The following is a 15,027-nucleotide window of genomic DNA, read 5'->3' on the forward strand; positions in this document are numbered from 1 at the left end:
CTCTTTCACTCTCTCTCTCTTTCACTCTCTCTCGCCCTTCCTCTCTCTCTCCCTCTCCCTCTCCCTCTCTCTCTCTGAACTCCATCTTTCCGATCCAGTTAATCGCACTATCACACCGTCCATGTTGGCCACTCTGGGGAGAAATCCTGCTGGTCGGCTTCCCTTGTCAAAACTGCATAGTTCGACCATGGATCTCCCCCCAGTCCCTTCAGTTTACCCCCAAACCCCCACCCCTAGCCTGTGCGTCTGAATTAGGTTTCAGCTGTGGACCAATCAGATTAAGCTGATGGACAAGTGGGTCCCCTATCCAATCACAGGACCCTCCCTTCAAACAGTTCCATGAGCGTGGGCTAGGTTTTTTTTCTTCATATTGTTTGAAATCAAGACACATGCAAATTAATGCCTATCCGCAAAGTTGATCCTCAAGTCGACTAATTTGACAGGTTGATTCGAGTGTTGCAACTACAAGAGCTCCTTGAGATACCGTTAAACCAAAACCCAAGTCAGTCTCCCCAATGAAAGGTGATTGTTGTACCTAAGAAATAAGCTCCACCCATGTACCCTCTACAGTTTTTGTGCATTTTGCTCTAAAACTAGCTTTGCTGGAACACACACAATTTAGCAGTCATCCGCACTGTCCAAGAGACCCCTCGAAAAGAAAGAAACGTCTAAAAAAGAAGAAAAAATAAAAATATTTTCACATCATAATTCTTTACAGGTAGCTAACCCATGTGCTGCTTCCTATGTTCAATACATTTACATGTACATTGTAAATATTAGGTTTATTTTGTACCCTCTTTTTGTATACGTTATGTATTTTAGTCAGCTATAATGTAATGTCGGTTTTTGTTCTTTTTTTTTTTTTTTTGTCTTTGTGTTTTCAACCCCACCCGCCCCTATGACGTTATCATTATCTCGTGTTACATCGTTTTCTCTCTTTGTTGTTTTTTCTCTCTGCTGGCTGTCGGTCGTTGTCGTGGCGATGGCGTTCTCTAGAAGCCGAGCGTCCCTCCGATGGTGGAAGCCAGGACTACCCCCAGGATCACACAGCAGATGATGATCATGATCTTCTTCTGCAGGGGGGAGAGGAGAGGTGTTAAGACTGTGTGTGTTTGGGGGGGTGGGGTGGTTGAGTGTTTGTCGGAGAGGGTGGGTCCAGGGGCGCGGTATAGGGGGGGAAAAGTTTGGACAGTTCCAAAGGCCCCTGACCTGACAGGGGGCCCCAAAAAATTGAAAAACTAATAGAAATGATCTCTTTTTTTCTTTCATGGGGCCCAAAATTCCTGGAAGCGCCGCTGGGTGTATCTCTATACACGTGTGTGTGGGAGAGAAAGAGAGAGTGTGTGCGAGTGTATATGTGTGTGTCTGTGTGTGTGTATTCGTGAGCGTGTGAGTGTGTGTCTGTAGGTACTGCAGGTGTGTGTGTCTGTGTGTATTTGGGCCTGTGCGGGCGTGTGTTACCTTGCGAGCCTGGCTCTGGTATTTGACAGCCTTCTTGGTGTCAGACACAGCCCGCTCCACGTAGTCCACTGAGTGTTCCACATTGTACTCGATTCTGTCAATCATCTCTCCCTGTCAGCAACACACAGAGTCAGCAACATCCCTCGACATAGGACAGGCAGCCTGGCACACAACTGCTGAGTACAGCTTTTTACCTCCCTCACTCCCAATCTGAGTGATTCAATCATGTGTTATTACTTATGGTATTGACTTGACTGTCTAGCTGGTTACACTTCATTTCTCTTGCCATTCATCAGAATGGATGTGCAGACATCGTAAGGAAATGGACACAAAACAGCCATGTTTGTGTTTGGGAGACAAACATGGCTGTTTTGTGTCAATTGTTCATGCTTATTGGACAGTTTTAAGTGAAGTTTGACAGGATATGCAGGGAGAGAGTGAGAGAGTGAGAGAGAGAGAGAGAGAGAGAGAGAGAGAGAGAGAGAGAGAGAGAGAGAGAGAGAGACGGAGAGACACAGAGAGACACAGAGAGACACAGAGAGACACAGAGAGACACAGAGAGAGAGAGAGAGAGAGAGAGAGAGAGAAAGAGAGAGAGAGAGACAGAGAGAGAGAGACAGAGAGACAGAGAGAGACAGAGAGAGAGAGAGAGAGAGAGAGAAAGAGACAGAGAGAGAGAGAGAGAGAGAGAGACAGAGAGAGAGAGAGAGAGAGAGACATTCAAACTCAGGCCCAGGCCTCAGCCTACATGGTTCACTTGTCCAGGGAGATACGGTGGCGCCCCAACAAGCAATATTTATTTTTCCTTGGAAGGTATTTTGTGTGACTAAAAATACTATTAGGGTTAGGGTAGGGTTAGAGTTAGGGTAGGGTTAGGGAAATTGTGTAGCTGTTTTGTTTTCTGTCCCAATCTAACCTTAGAACCAAACTCCTGGTCACTGTAGCCTCCTTCTGACTTGTTAAACCCAGATCCTCACTGTGATCTTACACATGGATCACCAGCCTGCACTTCCTGTGTTCTGGCAGAGTGAGCATGTAGCTGGCCCCTGGGTCGAGGGTTTCCAAAGTGATGGGTGGGAAGGGAGGGAGGGAGGGAGGGAGGGAGGAGAGAGGGAGGGAGGGGGGGGGGAGGAGGAGAGAGGGAGGGAGGGAGGGGAGAGGGAGGAAGGGGGGAGAGGGAGGAAGAGGGAGGGAGGGGAGAGGGGGAGAGGGAGGGGAGAGAGAGGGAGGGAGGGAGGACAGTGGGCGGGGCTGACAGCCTCTCACCTGGCTCTCCACCAGCATGGCCATGTCTACAAACATGTCGTGCAACTCCCGGATGCTGTTCTCCAGCTTGATGATCTCAGTGTGTCGTGTCTCGATCTCGTTCAGGGCCTGCTTGGTCATCTGGGAATCCATCTTGATCTGGAGGGCCAGGAGAAAGAGAGAGAGAGAGAGAGAGGGGGAGAGAGAGAGAGAGAGAGAGAGAGAGAGAGAGAGAGAGAGAGAGAGAGAGAGAGAGAGAGAGAGAGAGAGAGGGGGAGAGAGAGAGAGAGAGAGAGAGAGAGAGAGAGAGAGAGAGAGAGAGAGAGAGAGAGAGAGAGAGAGAGAGAGAGAGAGAGAGAGAGGAAAACGAGTGCAATCAGAAGTGAGGGGGTGGCTGAGAGTGTACTGAGCTGAATCCATTTCCTCAGTGGCAGTCGATTATAACGTCTGTAAAAATAGCAATCGACATGTATTAACCTCTATGAAAATCACCATGCAGACTCAAAAAGACGAAAGCTGCATGTCTTTGAGAAAAAGGGCTCTCTAAATATCCCATTCATAAGCACTGCTACTATATATTTATATTATTTAATATTCCTATTCATATTGTATATTCCCCATTCCTACACTTCAGCTAGTTTTTCTTTGCTTCTATGCCTCTGTTATTTTGCTTGTACTTTATCTTTGTATATATTATTTATTTGGATTCGATTTGATGCTGGTGTGTAGATGTTGCTTGCCAGGTCGCAGGAATGTCACTATCCTGCTGTTCGAAGTAGGTGACAAATACACTTTGGCTTTAAACATATTAAAAAACGACATTTAAGCTTTTCAAATAACATGCCGGCCAGCGCAAGTCTAGTACCGTTCAAGGGCATGCACAAATGCAGCAACAGAACTCTGGTGTATGCAGCTAGCTAGCCTGGCGGTTGTGTTCTTCTGTGTGCATGCCCTTCGGCAGGGCCTCAGCCAATCAGAGCAGGGCTCAGGTGAGGCGGCTCTTACATCATCAGTGAAGATGGCGAGCTTGCCACTTTCCAGCATGTCCTCCAGCTCCTCGTTGGTGGTCGTTCTGCCAGCTGCAGGAGCGCACACACACACACACACGCACACACGCACGCACACACACACACACAAACAGAAACAGTTACAACTGAGCAATAAAATGTCCACAACTTCCCTCACTGTTCTGCCTGATGTGCTTTTAAAGGTTTAATTATTTAAATCAACATCCTCATTTTCGCACCACTCAGAAGAATAAGGGCTTGTTTAAATAAACTGTTTGTTTCTAAACATTTAGTTATTTAGACGCTCTTATCCAGAACAACGGTAGGCATCCCTTAAGACCCATTCTCTTTCTTTCTACATTACTACAATCTATTAATAGGATGTTCATCTGACTGCAGCTGATTTAGTATATAATATATCATATTGATAAACAGTTTCTACATCAGAGATGGTACAGTGTCCGTGTTGAAAACAGTGTGTGTTGTGCATGTGGGGGGGGCCGTATTTCAGTAATGAAAGACTGAAATACAGTTATCACCGTCTCCTAGTGGCCTGAAAATATCTGCACGTCTTCAGAAACCGAACAACACTGTTTCCAGTGTTCAGTATCAGTGTACACTATCATTATCATGCTAATATAGTCCTTTTGTTACTGTGTGTTTGGAGGGTGTGTGTTTTTTGTGGTGGTAAAGTGTGTGGGTGTGTTGGGAGGGTGTGTGTGTTGCTGGGTGGTTGTGTGTGCTGCTGGGTGGTTGTGTGTGTTGGTAGGGTGGGTGTGTTGCTGGGTGTGTGTGTGTGTGCTGCTGGGTGTGTGTGTGTGCTGCTGGGTGTGTGTGTGTGCTGCTGGGTGGTTGTGTGTGTGTTGCTGGGTGGTTGTGTGTGTTGGTAGGGTGGGTGTGTTGCTGGGTGTGTGTGTGTGTGCTGCTGGGTGTGTGTGTGTGTGCTGCTGGGTGTGTGTGTGTGTGCTGCTGGGTGTGTGTGTGTGCTGCTGGGTGTGTGTGTGTGCTGCTGGGTGGTTGTGTGTGTGTTGCTGGGTGGTTGTGTGTGTGTTGCTGGGTGTGTGTGTGTGTGTGCTGCTGGGTGTGTGTGTTGGGAGGGTGTTTGTGAGTGTGAGGACAGTGAGTGTTACTGGGCGTGTCACTCACTGATCTCCAGCTGCCTCTGGATGCGGTCCTTGCAGCGGTCTCTGTACTTGGACTGCGTGGTATTGTACTCAGTCATCACCTCCACAAACTTACGTGACAGCGTAGAGTGCTATAGCACACACACACACAGAGAGAGTAGGGAGGTTAATACACACACAGATCCACACAACCTGCCTGGGGAGACAGGTTTGCTGACACGGTCTAAAAGAGCCGTTCCGTAGAACAGATCGGTGGCAGATGAGATCAATGAGGGTCTGGACGAGACAGACAGCAGCACGCGGTCACTCCTCCGCTCCGCAAACACACGACTTTCATCCCCATCATGGCTGCTGCATCGGGGATTGTGCTGATTCTGCAAAGACGCGGCCCGTCGCAGCGCGCTCTCCAGCCACCAGAGGGAGGGAGTGAGCGTCATGGATTACCGACAGAAATAACCCAGGGGTCAAAGCAAGGATGGCTCTATCACTACTTTGGAGGACCAGACCACAGCCTGGAGGACCAGACCACAGCCCTGCCGACCGGAGGTCCAGGAACGACAGCAGATCTGGGGACTGAGGTGGGCGTGGCTGCAGATCTGGGGACTGAGGTGGGCGTGGCTGCAGATCTGGGGACTGAGGTGGGCGTGGCTGCAGATCTGGGGACTGAGGTGGGCGTGGCTGCAGATCTGGGGACTGAGGTGGGCGTGGCTCCCGTGTGAGCGGCGGGAGGTGGATGAGGAGGAGGGAGGAAGGAAGGAAGGAAGGAAGGAAGGAAGGAAGGAAGGAGGGAAGGAAGGAAGGAAGGAAGGAAGGAAGGAAGGAAGGAAGGAAGGAAGGAAGGAAGGAAGGAAGGAAGGAAGGAAGGAAGGAAGGAGGGAAGGAGGGAAGGAGAGGTGAGGACTGACTGACAGGACCAGACACCAGTCCGTCTACACAACTCTAAGATGAACTTGTTGATTCACTAAAGAAACCACGTTCACTCTCAACAACACGAACGTTGGGGAAAAAGGGAAAATAACCGAACAGCAACAGCAAATGAGCTGTCTTTAGGAAGCAGTGGGCTGTCTTTAGGAAGCAGTGGGCTGTCTTTAGGAAGCAGTGGGCTGGCTTTAGGAAGCAGTGGGCTGGCTTTAGGAAGCAGTGGGCTGGCTTTAGGAAGCAGTGGGCTGTCTTTAGGAAGCAGTGGGCTGGCTTTAGGAAGCAGTGGGCTGGCTTTAGGAAGCAGTGGGCTGTCTTTAGGAAGCAGTGGGCTGTCTTTAGGAAGCAGTGGGCTGGCTTTAGGAAGCAGTGGGCTGTCTTTAGGAAGCAGTGGGCTGGCTTTAGGAAGCAGTGGGCTGTCTTTAGGAAGCAGTGGGCTGGCTTTAGGAAGCAGTGGGCTGTCTTTAGGAAGCAGTGGGCTGTCTTTAGGAAGCAGTGGGCTGTCTTTAGGAAGCAGTGGGCTGGCTTTAGGAAGCAGTGGGCTGTCTTTAGGAAGCAGTGGGCTGGCTTTAGGAAGCAGTGGGCTGGCTTTAGGAAGCAGTGGGCTGTCTTTAGGAAGCAGTGGGCTGTCTTTAGGAAGCAGTGGGCTGTCTTTAGGAAGCAGTGGGCTGGCTTTAGGAAGCAGTGGGCTGGCTTTCCAGTGACAGCCAGAGAGAGGAACAGACTGGAGGGGGGAAGTGACGAGCTGTGATTCAGAGGATCAGGTGGTGGGACGTGAACACGGAGAGACATCCTGCAGTCAGACAGGGTGTCCTCTGGTCACCTCTGCATCACATCTGTCCCTCCGCGCTACAGAAACGCCTCCCAATCACAAATGAACTCCTGCTGGGACTGAGAGAAAGATTTGAAAGGTACGTGTTCGAGCACTGGAACGATTGATGACACAGGCCGCGTGCGTTGCGAAATGAAATATTTCATATCGCTTTCAATAAGCGCAGCATGACACGCCTAATGGAAATGAACTCCAAGGAGGTTTTCATTCACGTTTTTTATTCAATCTCGAGAAAGCTTTGTGAAAACTCCGCGCACCAAGTTCCTCTGAGGCCATCCAGACTGACTGAGACATCTGGGTTGGGGGGGGCAGGGGGAGGGGGGGGTGCTCTGCTGCTACCTGACACATTTAGATGTGGGACATATGGACATAGATGTCCGTTGTTCTGTGGTACAGAACCTAAGTGTATGTCAATGCTGCATGTTCTGGCAGGTGTGCTGGTGTGGTGGGTGGGGCTTGCGTGGGGTGGGCGGGGCTCAGATGTGGTGGGGGGCGGGGCTTGTGTGTGGTGGGCGGGGCTCGCGTGTGGTGGGCGGGGCTTGTGTGTGGTGGGCGGGGCTCGTGTGTGGTGGGCGGGGCTCGTGTGTGGTGGGCGGGGCTCACCTGTGTCTTGCGGATCCGCAGGTCTGCAGATGATCTATTCAGCCCCTCCTCCTGCTCGATGCTCTGCTCGATTGCTGCATGGGGGGAAACACAGCAGACGCAGTCAGGACCACAGAGGTGACCGAGCCTGCTGCAGCACAGAGACCAGGCTGTCCTCTGCACAGTGACTGAGCTTGCAGCACAGAGACCTTCCTCTGCACAGTCTCACCCAACCTGGTGCTCCCTTTTGAGTTTCCCGGCTTGGAGAGAGCTGTCAACACAACCGCAGACCCCCTTCACATATCACCCTCGCCCCAACAAAGAGCTGCTGCCTGGCGTCTCAGTGTCAGGGAGTCAGGTGGCTGAGCAGTTAGGGAATCGGGATGGTTATCTGAAGGTTGTCAGGTCGATTCTGGCCGTGCCAAATGACGTTGTGTCCTTGGGAAAGGCACTTCACCCTACTTGCTTCGGGGAAATGTCCCTGTACTTATTGTAAGTCGCTCTGGATAAGAGCGTCTGCTAAATGACTAAATGTCAGGCCTCTGATCCGTCTCTCTGAAGGACGACGGAGCTAAGCGTCTCTGTGAAGGCCGCAGCTTGTTTGTGTTCCTCAGCTGTGGGGTTAGGCTCATGGCCGGCCCTGTCTGGAGACCAACACCACGGCAGATATCCGCGTCTCAGGATTTTTGCTTAACTTTTTTTAAATGATTATTTGCGCCAAACACTTTAGCACAGTACTGTATAGGAGTTATACTGTAATGCACTGTATACTGTACACAACATCCAGCATGTCTAAGCATGTCTGTGTCTCTTCTCTCACATGTGTAGGAGTTGTACAGTACGGTCCACATAGCACAGTGTGTGTACGCGTGTCTCCCTTCCATCTCCAGACCGTCCCTGAGGGCTCTCTCCCTGCTCTGGCTCTGGGCCCAGACTCTCTCTCTCCTCCTGATGACTCTGCTGATCACACCAGGGAGGGAGGAAGGGCTCCCCGGCGTGGTCTGAAGCACGACTTCACCTCTCTCTCAGCGGACGTCGAAACTCATCCAGCCCTGTAGGAGGGCAGTGATCAGGTCTGGGGGGGGAGTCAGGTGGCTGAGCGGTTAGGGAATCGGGCTGGTAATCTGAAGGTTGCCAGTTCGATTCCCGGCCGTGCAAAATGACGTGTCCTTGGGCACTTCACCCGACCTGCCTCAGGGGAATGTCCCTGTACTTACTGTAAGTCGCTCTGGATAAGAGCATCTGCTAAATGACTAAATGTACGAATGTAAATGACTGCTGGAACACCCTGTCTGGTGGAGGGGGAAGGAAGAAACCAAATGCCTGATGTGTTGACGAGGACAAGGTTGTGTTCTCCTTTACGATTCACATAACCACTAAAGGAAGGAAAAGGAAATGTTGGGCAATCCTATAAGCCACGATACGTAGCCTGCGAGGAATGCACGTGCGGTCGACGTTTGTTTAAAATGCCAGCCGACTCCGTCCAGACGCCATTTTGTCTGTGCTCAGTTTGGGCTGTGTTGGCTGAGTGTTACTGTGAGACGTGAGGCCTGGGCATATTAGCACCATATTGTTGGATTTAGAGGTGTACACTGATATGTGACCTGACATGCTGAGAGGAGGGGGGGGGGGGCAAGGGCTAGCGTCACAGCTGGGCGACATCAGTGACGTGGCTTGTTTTTCACAGCACAACCCAAACCCTGACCCTAACCCTGGGGCGTCGCAACTGACCACCTCGTCCAACGGCAGAAAACGCGGACGTCCCCTCCTGCGATCACACTTAAAGCAGACCGACACCAGGAGACGGGAGCTTCCCTCTTCGAGAGACAGGCAGACGTGTGCGAGGATCGACGAACTCAAGGTTCATCTGTTCTCCTCCGACCCAGGCAAACCCCTCCGTTGTGTGCCATGAATCTCCCATGAGAGAGGAACTTCCTCAGATCAGGAGGATTCCGGTCCAATACCAGAGGAAGGACTGATGGCGACGAGGAATTTCTGCAGAGCCCGAGTTCTGCTGGGGGGAGAGACCATGAGAGGCGGCTGGGTGTTTGTAGAGGACAATCACAGATAGACCTGGTGGGGATTCCAATTATAGCCATATCGCTACCATCGCAGCTATTCTCAGACAGCCCTACCAGTCCCGCTGTGTGTAAGTGTGTGTCTGTGCGTTTGTGTCTGTGTGTGTCAGTGTAGGTTTGTGTGTGTCGGTGTAGGTTTGTGTGTCTCTATGTGTGTCTCTGTGTGTGTGTCTGTGTGTCTCTGTGTGTGTGTCTGTGTGTGTCTCTGTGTGTGTGCAGTGAGCATGTGCAGTAGAATTCTGGGTGGAACCCCTGTATAGATAAACCTTGGGCTCTACATTAAAGCAGCTATGTCCTTGAACGCACACAGCTTGAATGACTGGCTTGATGGTGCTACCGTTCAGCTGTTCCCCTCTGGCTCCCAGCCCTCATTCTCCTCTCATTAAAAATAAAACCCTGAGATAGCGAGGCGCTGACCTCGCTTGACTCCACTACTGCCTTAGATCTGGAACTGGTCACGAGTTCTTTAAACACGGTGTGGATTTTAAATCGTCGTCTGTGATCTCGGCGATGGGAATCACGAGGAATCCTGGGTGACGGAGGGATGAAGACGGTCTCTGATTTAGCACGCGGTTAACGCCGTCCGCCGTTCTGTTTTGTTTGCTTTCTGTCAAGTCAGCCGTCGGTGTTGTTGTGAAACCTGAGTCACGCAGGACCTCCCTGGTTCACACAGGGCGTGTCCTACCCCCTTCAGAGTCGCTCGACCTTCATATTTACCTTTTAATTTTGAGCGGACTTTATTGGCTGTCTTCTTGATGTCAGCTGTGAGGTCCTCCAGTTCCTGCTTGGTTTCTGCGGAACGGAAAGAGAGGGGAGAACAGGATGAGACGCAGAATGAAAAACCCATCTGGGGAGATGTGTGGGACTGGCTGTGAGTCAGAAGGAAGCACTGAGAATGCTTGTGTAATGCATGTGTGGAGGGAGGTGTGTCATTGCTTCACCGTGCATCCATGCATGTAAGTGTGCACATATCTGTGTGTGTGTGTGTGTGTGTGTGAATGGTGGATGTGTGTGTGTGTGGTTCAGCTGCAGTGCTTGTACTGATTTATGACCGCTGCAGTGCCATTCAGTCAGTGAGACCAGCTCAGCCCTTTCTTTCTTTCTCCCTCTCCCTCTCTTTCTCTCCCCCTCCCACACACTCACTTAATCTTTTCTTCATCCTCCTCTCCATCCTTCGCCCCCTTGTTCCCTCTATCACTCCTCCCTCCCTGCCTCTTCTCCCTCCCTCCTTGCCTCCTCTCCCTCCCTCCTCTACAAGCCCCCCATGGTTCTATCTAGTTCATCTAGTGTCTGTGTTGCAGACCACTGACAACATGTACCGGACAACATGTAGCTAGCTAGTAACACAAAACCATAAGCATAATTGGTTAAATGACGACCAATTAAATGTGTCCACCTGATGTCACATCTGTCTAATGAGTTTATCACTAGATTTTTCTCCATGTTGTAACTTGGCAGGACGACCGTTTGGTAAAGAAAATGTGTTTTCATAGATGAGCAGAAGTTTGGTCTGATCTACAGATTGAGGGTGTTGGCGCCTCTAAATCTAAAGAGAGGATCGGTAGCTGCTTGGCTGAGATCTACCGACATCCAGGACTCAGGGGATCAACCGACAGAAACAGTCCACATTTAACGACGTTTCCTGGCAGAGTTTTACCAACAGTCCCAATTAATAGTCTTGGTGAATTGTATATAAGACGATATAAAAAGGTTGGATGGTCGATTCAATTTTTCTAATTCTTACCTTGTTATTTAGTGTTGTTATTGTTGATAAGTATAGCAGCTCATATTGGGTTAAGACTAGGATAGGTGGACAGAGATATGTATATATAGGGTTAGGGTTAGGATAGGTGGACAGAGATATGTATATATAAGGTTAAGACTAGGATAGGTGGACAGAGATATGTATATATAAGGTTAAGACTAGGATAGGTGGACAAAGATAGTCAAGAGGAACAGGACCCGACAAGTGCAATGGCCTGTATGTCTGTACTTGTTACAAATGGCTCAACTTGAACGAATCAAAACACACCTACGACAGACACTTGAGAAATGACACGCACACAGAAACAAACATATCATCATCTTCTAATTTTATCCACACATTAGGATATTAAATTACAGACATCACAGTTGAGTACTGAATCAGCACTGAAGCCTTTTTCATTTGGGTACATGTGATGGGTGTATGTCTAGAGCCAATTAGTGCTAATCAACATGTAATTACGAGGCTAATTCAGTATAATTCCTAGCTAGCTGTTATCAACAAACAGACCAGACAGTATTGAGTTGTGTCTGGTATTTAACAGGTTAACAGCGTTATGTGTGTCCTGTTTTAACAGGAAGTCTCACCGTGAGTATATTAAAGGTGTCCTGTGCCGACATCGGGCTTCTGCATTGTGTCTGTTCATCGATTCTCCCAAAACAAGACGTGTCCTATGTCACTGAACTGGCAACTCATATTTGCACACAGCGACACCTCTGCACGGGTCAATACTGCCGTCCGGGAGCGGCACCTGCAGCTGGATCTCTTAACACACCTGCCATGACTCTACACACACTCAGAGATGTTTGGACCCATCCCCATTTTGGTTATGTCTGTTTTTTTAATTTAACACCTTTTAATTCAAAGCTTTTGGAGGGCCCATCCCCCCACTGCGGCCCTGGGTAGTCAGCGCCCCTTTAACACGCCTGCACACTTCTCTCTACTGGAGTTCTCCAGGCTTAGTTTATAGATTTGGGCTTTTTGAGACTAATACCTCCCCACTCGGGTAGCTACGTAAACAATCATGCGTCAGATAAACCTACAAAGAGCTTCGACAGTAGATCTGGGCTGCGGCCCCGTAAGACGTCCTCTGAGCCAGGGATGTATTGATTGAGTTCAGCTGTTGAAGTTGGGGTTGTCCAGTTGACACTGTCCGGACTAATGTGAGGATTGATTTCTGTATAACCTTCACTTTTATAGGGCATTGTCAGGATTTCCATGTATTTATTTTTATGCTGTAAGGACAACGTTGGGAAAGGAGTCAAGAGAGAGAGAAAGGGAGAGAAAGAGAGAGATAATAGAGAAAGACAGAGATAATAGAAAAAGAGAGCAACATAAATAGAGAGAAAGAGAGAGAAAAGATAAAGAGAGAGAAGAACGTTTCTTTGTTGTCCCTTTGCTAAATCTACTCTGATTATAGACGGCACCATTCACAATTCATTACAAAATAGCTTAGTAGAAGCTGAATAACCACCGTCTGCAAAGTTGGTTCTGACGGATGCTCGTAGGCGTGCGTCCGCATAGTAGCCTACATGTCCCAGCATGCATTATTCAATAATGTACATTAGGATGCATTTTAAATTGTTCTACAGAGCATCCAGATGTTTTAAATATATCAAGGAACAATTCACACTGAGTGCTACACTAGTTCAATAATTAATTGAATGTTATGAACAGAATATGACTTCAAATTTCATTATATGAAGAAGTAATATATCAAACAAATTAAAACCAGACATCAACAATACACAGCACAGGACAAGTACTGGTTAACTACCAGTTAACCAGTAACCACTTAACTCACTCACGAACACTCATCGCCAATAACTAGTCCGCTGAGGCGACTTCTTCATGAGGCATGCATGGAAAGACGAAGGGTGTAAAGACAAGAAGGAAAAACACAAAAGAAGAAGAAAAAACAGCATTCTCATAAATGGACCACATAACATAGGACATGAACGTGCAGAACACCACATATAAAATGTTGAAATCATAAGGCGGAAATAGCATGCAAACACAATGCGAGGCTGGCGCTGCATGCATAATCCGGTGCACGTGAAACGGAGCAAAATTCTGGATGATTCCGTGATGGGGGACAGTGCCATACAGGGTGAATCGACCCAGACTAGCGCCTGTCTGACTGAAGCTAGAGCTAGGCATAAAAGACGTCTGAGGCCCTGGTGTTAGCCCTGAGAGGTTAGCTCAATCCAGTTGAGTCACATGCAGTCTAGGTCACAGAAAGGGACATCTCATCTCACAAAGCAGACCATATAAAGAAGCCATTTTCTGGATAAAATCTCTGTCTTTCTCTTTCATGGTTTTCCTCTAGACGAGGTCAGTTTTGGTTTTGCAATGTGAAGCGTAGTCCGATTTTAGAAGCTGTAGTTACAGCGCAATATGATTAGATTTTTCTAATTTGGTGGGAAAAAAACGCAGAGGACCATCATTTACTATTCAAGAAAATATTGTAGTTTCATCATTAAAGCTTGTTAAACGTTTATGGAGCATCGATGCTGCTCAATAGTGATAACTACATGTTGACTTATTTTAGCGGCCAATACAGGATCATACATCATCTTCTTTATTTACGTAAATACATGTTCATGTATGACATACACACCAACGCACCGTTTCAATTCAGTTCTAGGTTTCTGTTCTACGGTTCCAAATGACTTTTTCACATTTGAGAGTTTAAGACCCTGTTTGTATTTTTGTACCTAACCCTAACATGGTATATCTGAGTAGCAATACGTTCTTGTTGTTGTTTAGCTACGGCAGTTGGCGCTATCACACAGATGGAAAGCAAAACTGCAAATTAAACTCCACTGTGTGAGCTAATAATAATAACTGGGTCAGTTCTATAGATGATGGCATGTGTTAAGTTGTGTGCGTGGACCAAGGGAGAGCGTGCGATTGGCCGGGACTTACTTTCGTCAGGATTGGGCGCTGCCAAGATGGCGCTGTGCTGCTTCTTAACCTGTTCCACATCCTCTGACAGCTTCTCTATACAGCCCCGGATCTCTTCCACCTGCACAGGAAACATCAGTGTATTAGCTCACCTGCTGGATACCCTGTGTGTGTGTGTGTGTGTGTGTGTGTGTGTGTGTGTGTGTGTGTGTGTGTGTGTGCGTGTGTGTGTGTGCGTGTGCGTGTGCGTGTGCGCGTGTGCGTGTGTGTGTGTGTGCGTGCGTGCGTGTGTGTGTGTGTGTGCGTGGCAGGGGGGTGTATGTTCTATATTCTTGAGGGTTTAAGATGGCTGAGGGGCAGTTCTATGGGTGTATGTGAAGCCCTCTGACATTGCTTGCGAAGCAGGCTACACAAATACATTTGATTTGATTTGATCCAAGTTTCAACTGATTGACATAAACTGTGGAAGCCAGAACCGATAACAAGCATTTCCTGTTTCCTGTTTCATCTTCATAATTGGACATTGGAAGCTTTTGTCTCATCTGGACCTGAGCTCTCCTCACTGACACAGTATAGGTTCTGTTGTGTGGGAGAAACAAGGCCTACTGACCCTGCTGCAGCCAGGGAGTCAGATGCTGAGTCATTGGCTGGCAGGAGGGCAGGAGGAGCCAGTGGATTGGCTGGCAGGAGGAGCCAGTGGATTGGCTGGCAGGAGGAGCCAGTGGATTGGCAGGCAGGAGGAGCCAGTGGATTGGCTGTATGGGATGATTGACTGACAGAGAGCACCCTGGGATCTCAGCCCTCAGGCCAGCGCTGTGTCTGCTGTCGACTGCTCATGATAATGACCTCCAGCGCTGCGTTCTCCTGGTTGTACACGAGAACCTGGGATGGTCCTGGTTGTGTTGAGCAAACGTGGAATCTTTCATTTTGGCATCATTCTGAGCATCGTTCTGTACGGTTCTGTGATAGAGGAAAGTGTCTTGCAGGGTGTATCTGTGCATCTGGGAACCTCTTTATCTTAGCTCCTTCCCCACCTGGAGATGAATAAAAAGTGTTTTCTAATCTAATGTTTCCTTATCTCTGGCTCCACGTGTGCTGTATTGTGGAT

At 48.7% G+C, this 15,027-nt stretch overlaps 1 protein-coding gene across 1 annotated transcript in view; it reads right to left on the minus strand.

Moving 5' to 3' along the window:
* Positions 1–250: 250 nt before the first annotated feature.
* The window catches only part of stx1b (syntaxin 1B), a 33,919-nt gene continuing 19,142 nt past the window's right edge, over positions 251–15,027 (minus strand). Inside the window, exons 3-9 of the mRNA XM_084677507.1 lie at positions 13,941–14,040; positions 9,965–10,039; positions 7,191–7,264; positions 4,860–4,968; positions 3,712–3,785; positions 2,803–2,865; positions 251–1,067 (exon numbers count right to left, since the gene is read on the minus strand). Of these exons, the coding sequence (XP_084533633.1) occupies positions 993–1,067; positions 2,803–2,865; positions 3,712–3,785; positions 4,860–4,968; positions 7,191–7,264; positions 9,965–10,039; positions 13,941–14,040 (570 nt within the window). The 3' untranslated portion in view covers positions 251–992. The remainder of the gene's footprint in view (positions 1,068–2,802; positions 2,866–3,711; positions 3,786–4,859; positions 4,969–7,190; positions 7,265–9,964; positions 10,040–13,940; positions 14,041–15,027) is intronic.

Source organism: Hypomesus nipponensis, chromosome 17 (assembly GCF_054491055.1).
Source record: "Hypomesus nipponensis isolate SF chromosome 17, ASM5449105v1, whole genome shotgun sequence".
Classification (NCBI taxonomy): Eukaryota; Metazoa; Chordata; class Actinopteri; order Osmeriformes; family Osmeridae; genus Hypomesus; species Hypomesus nipponensis.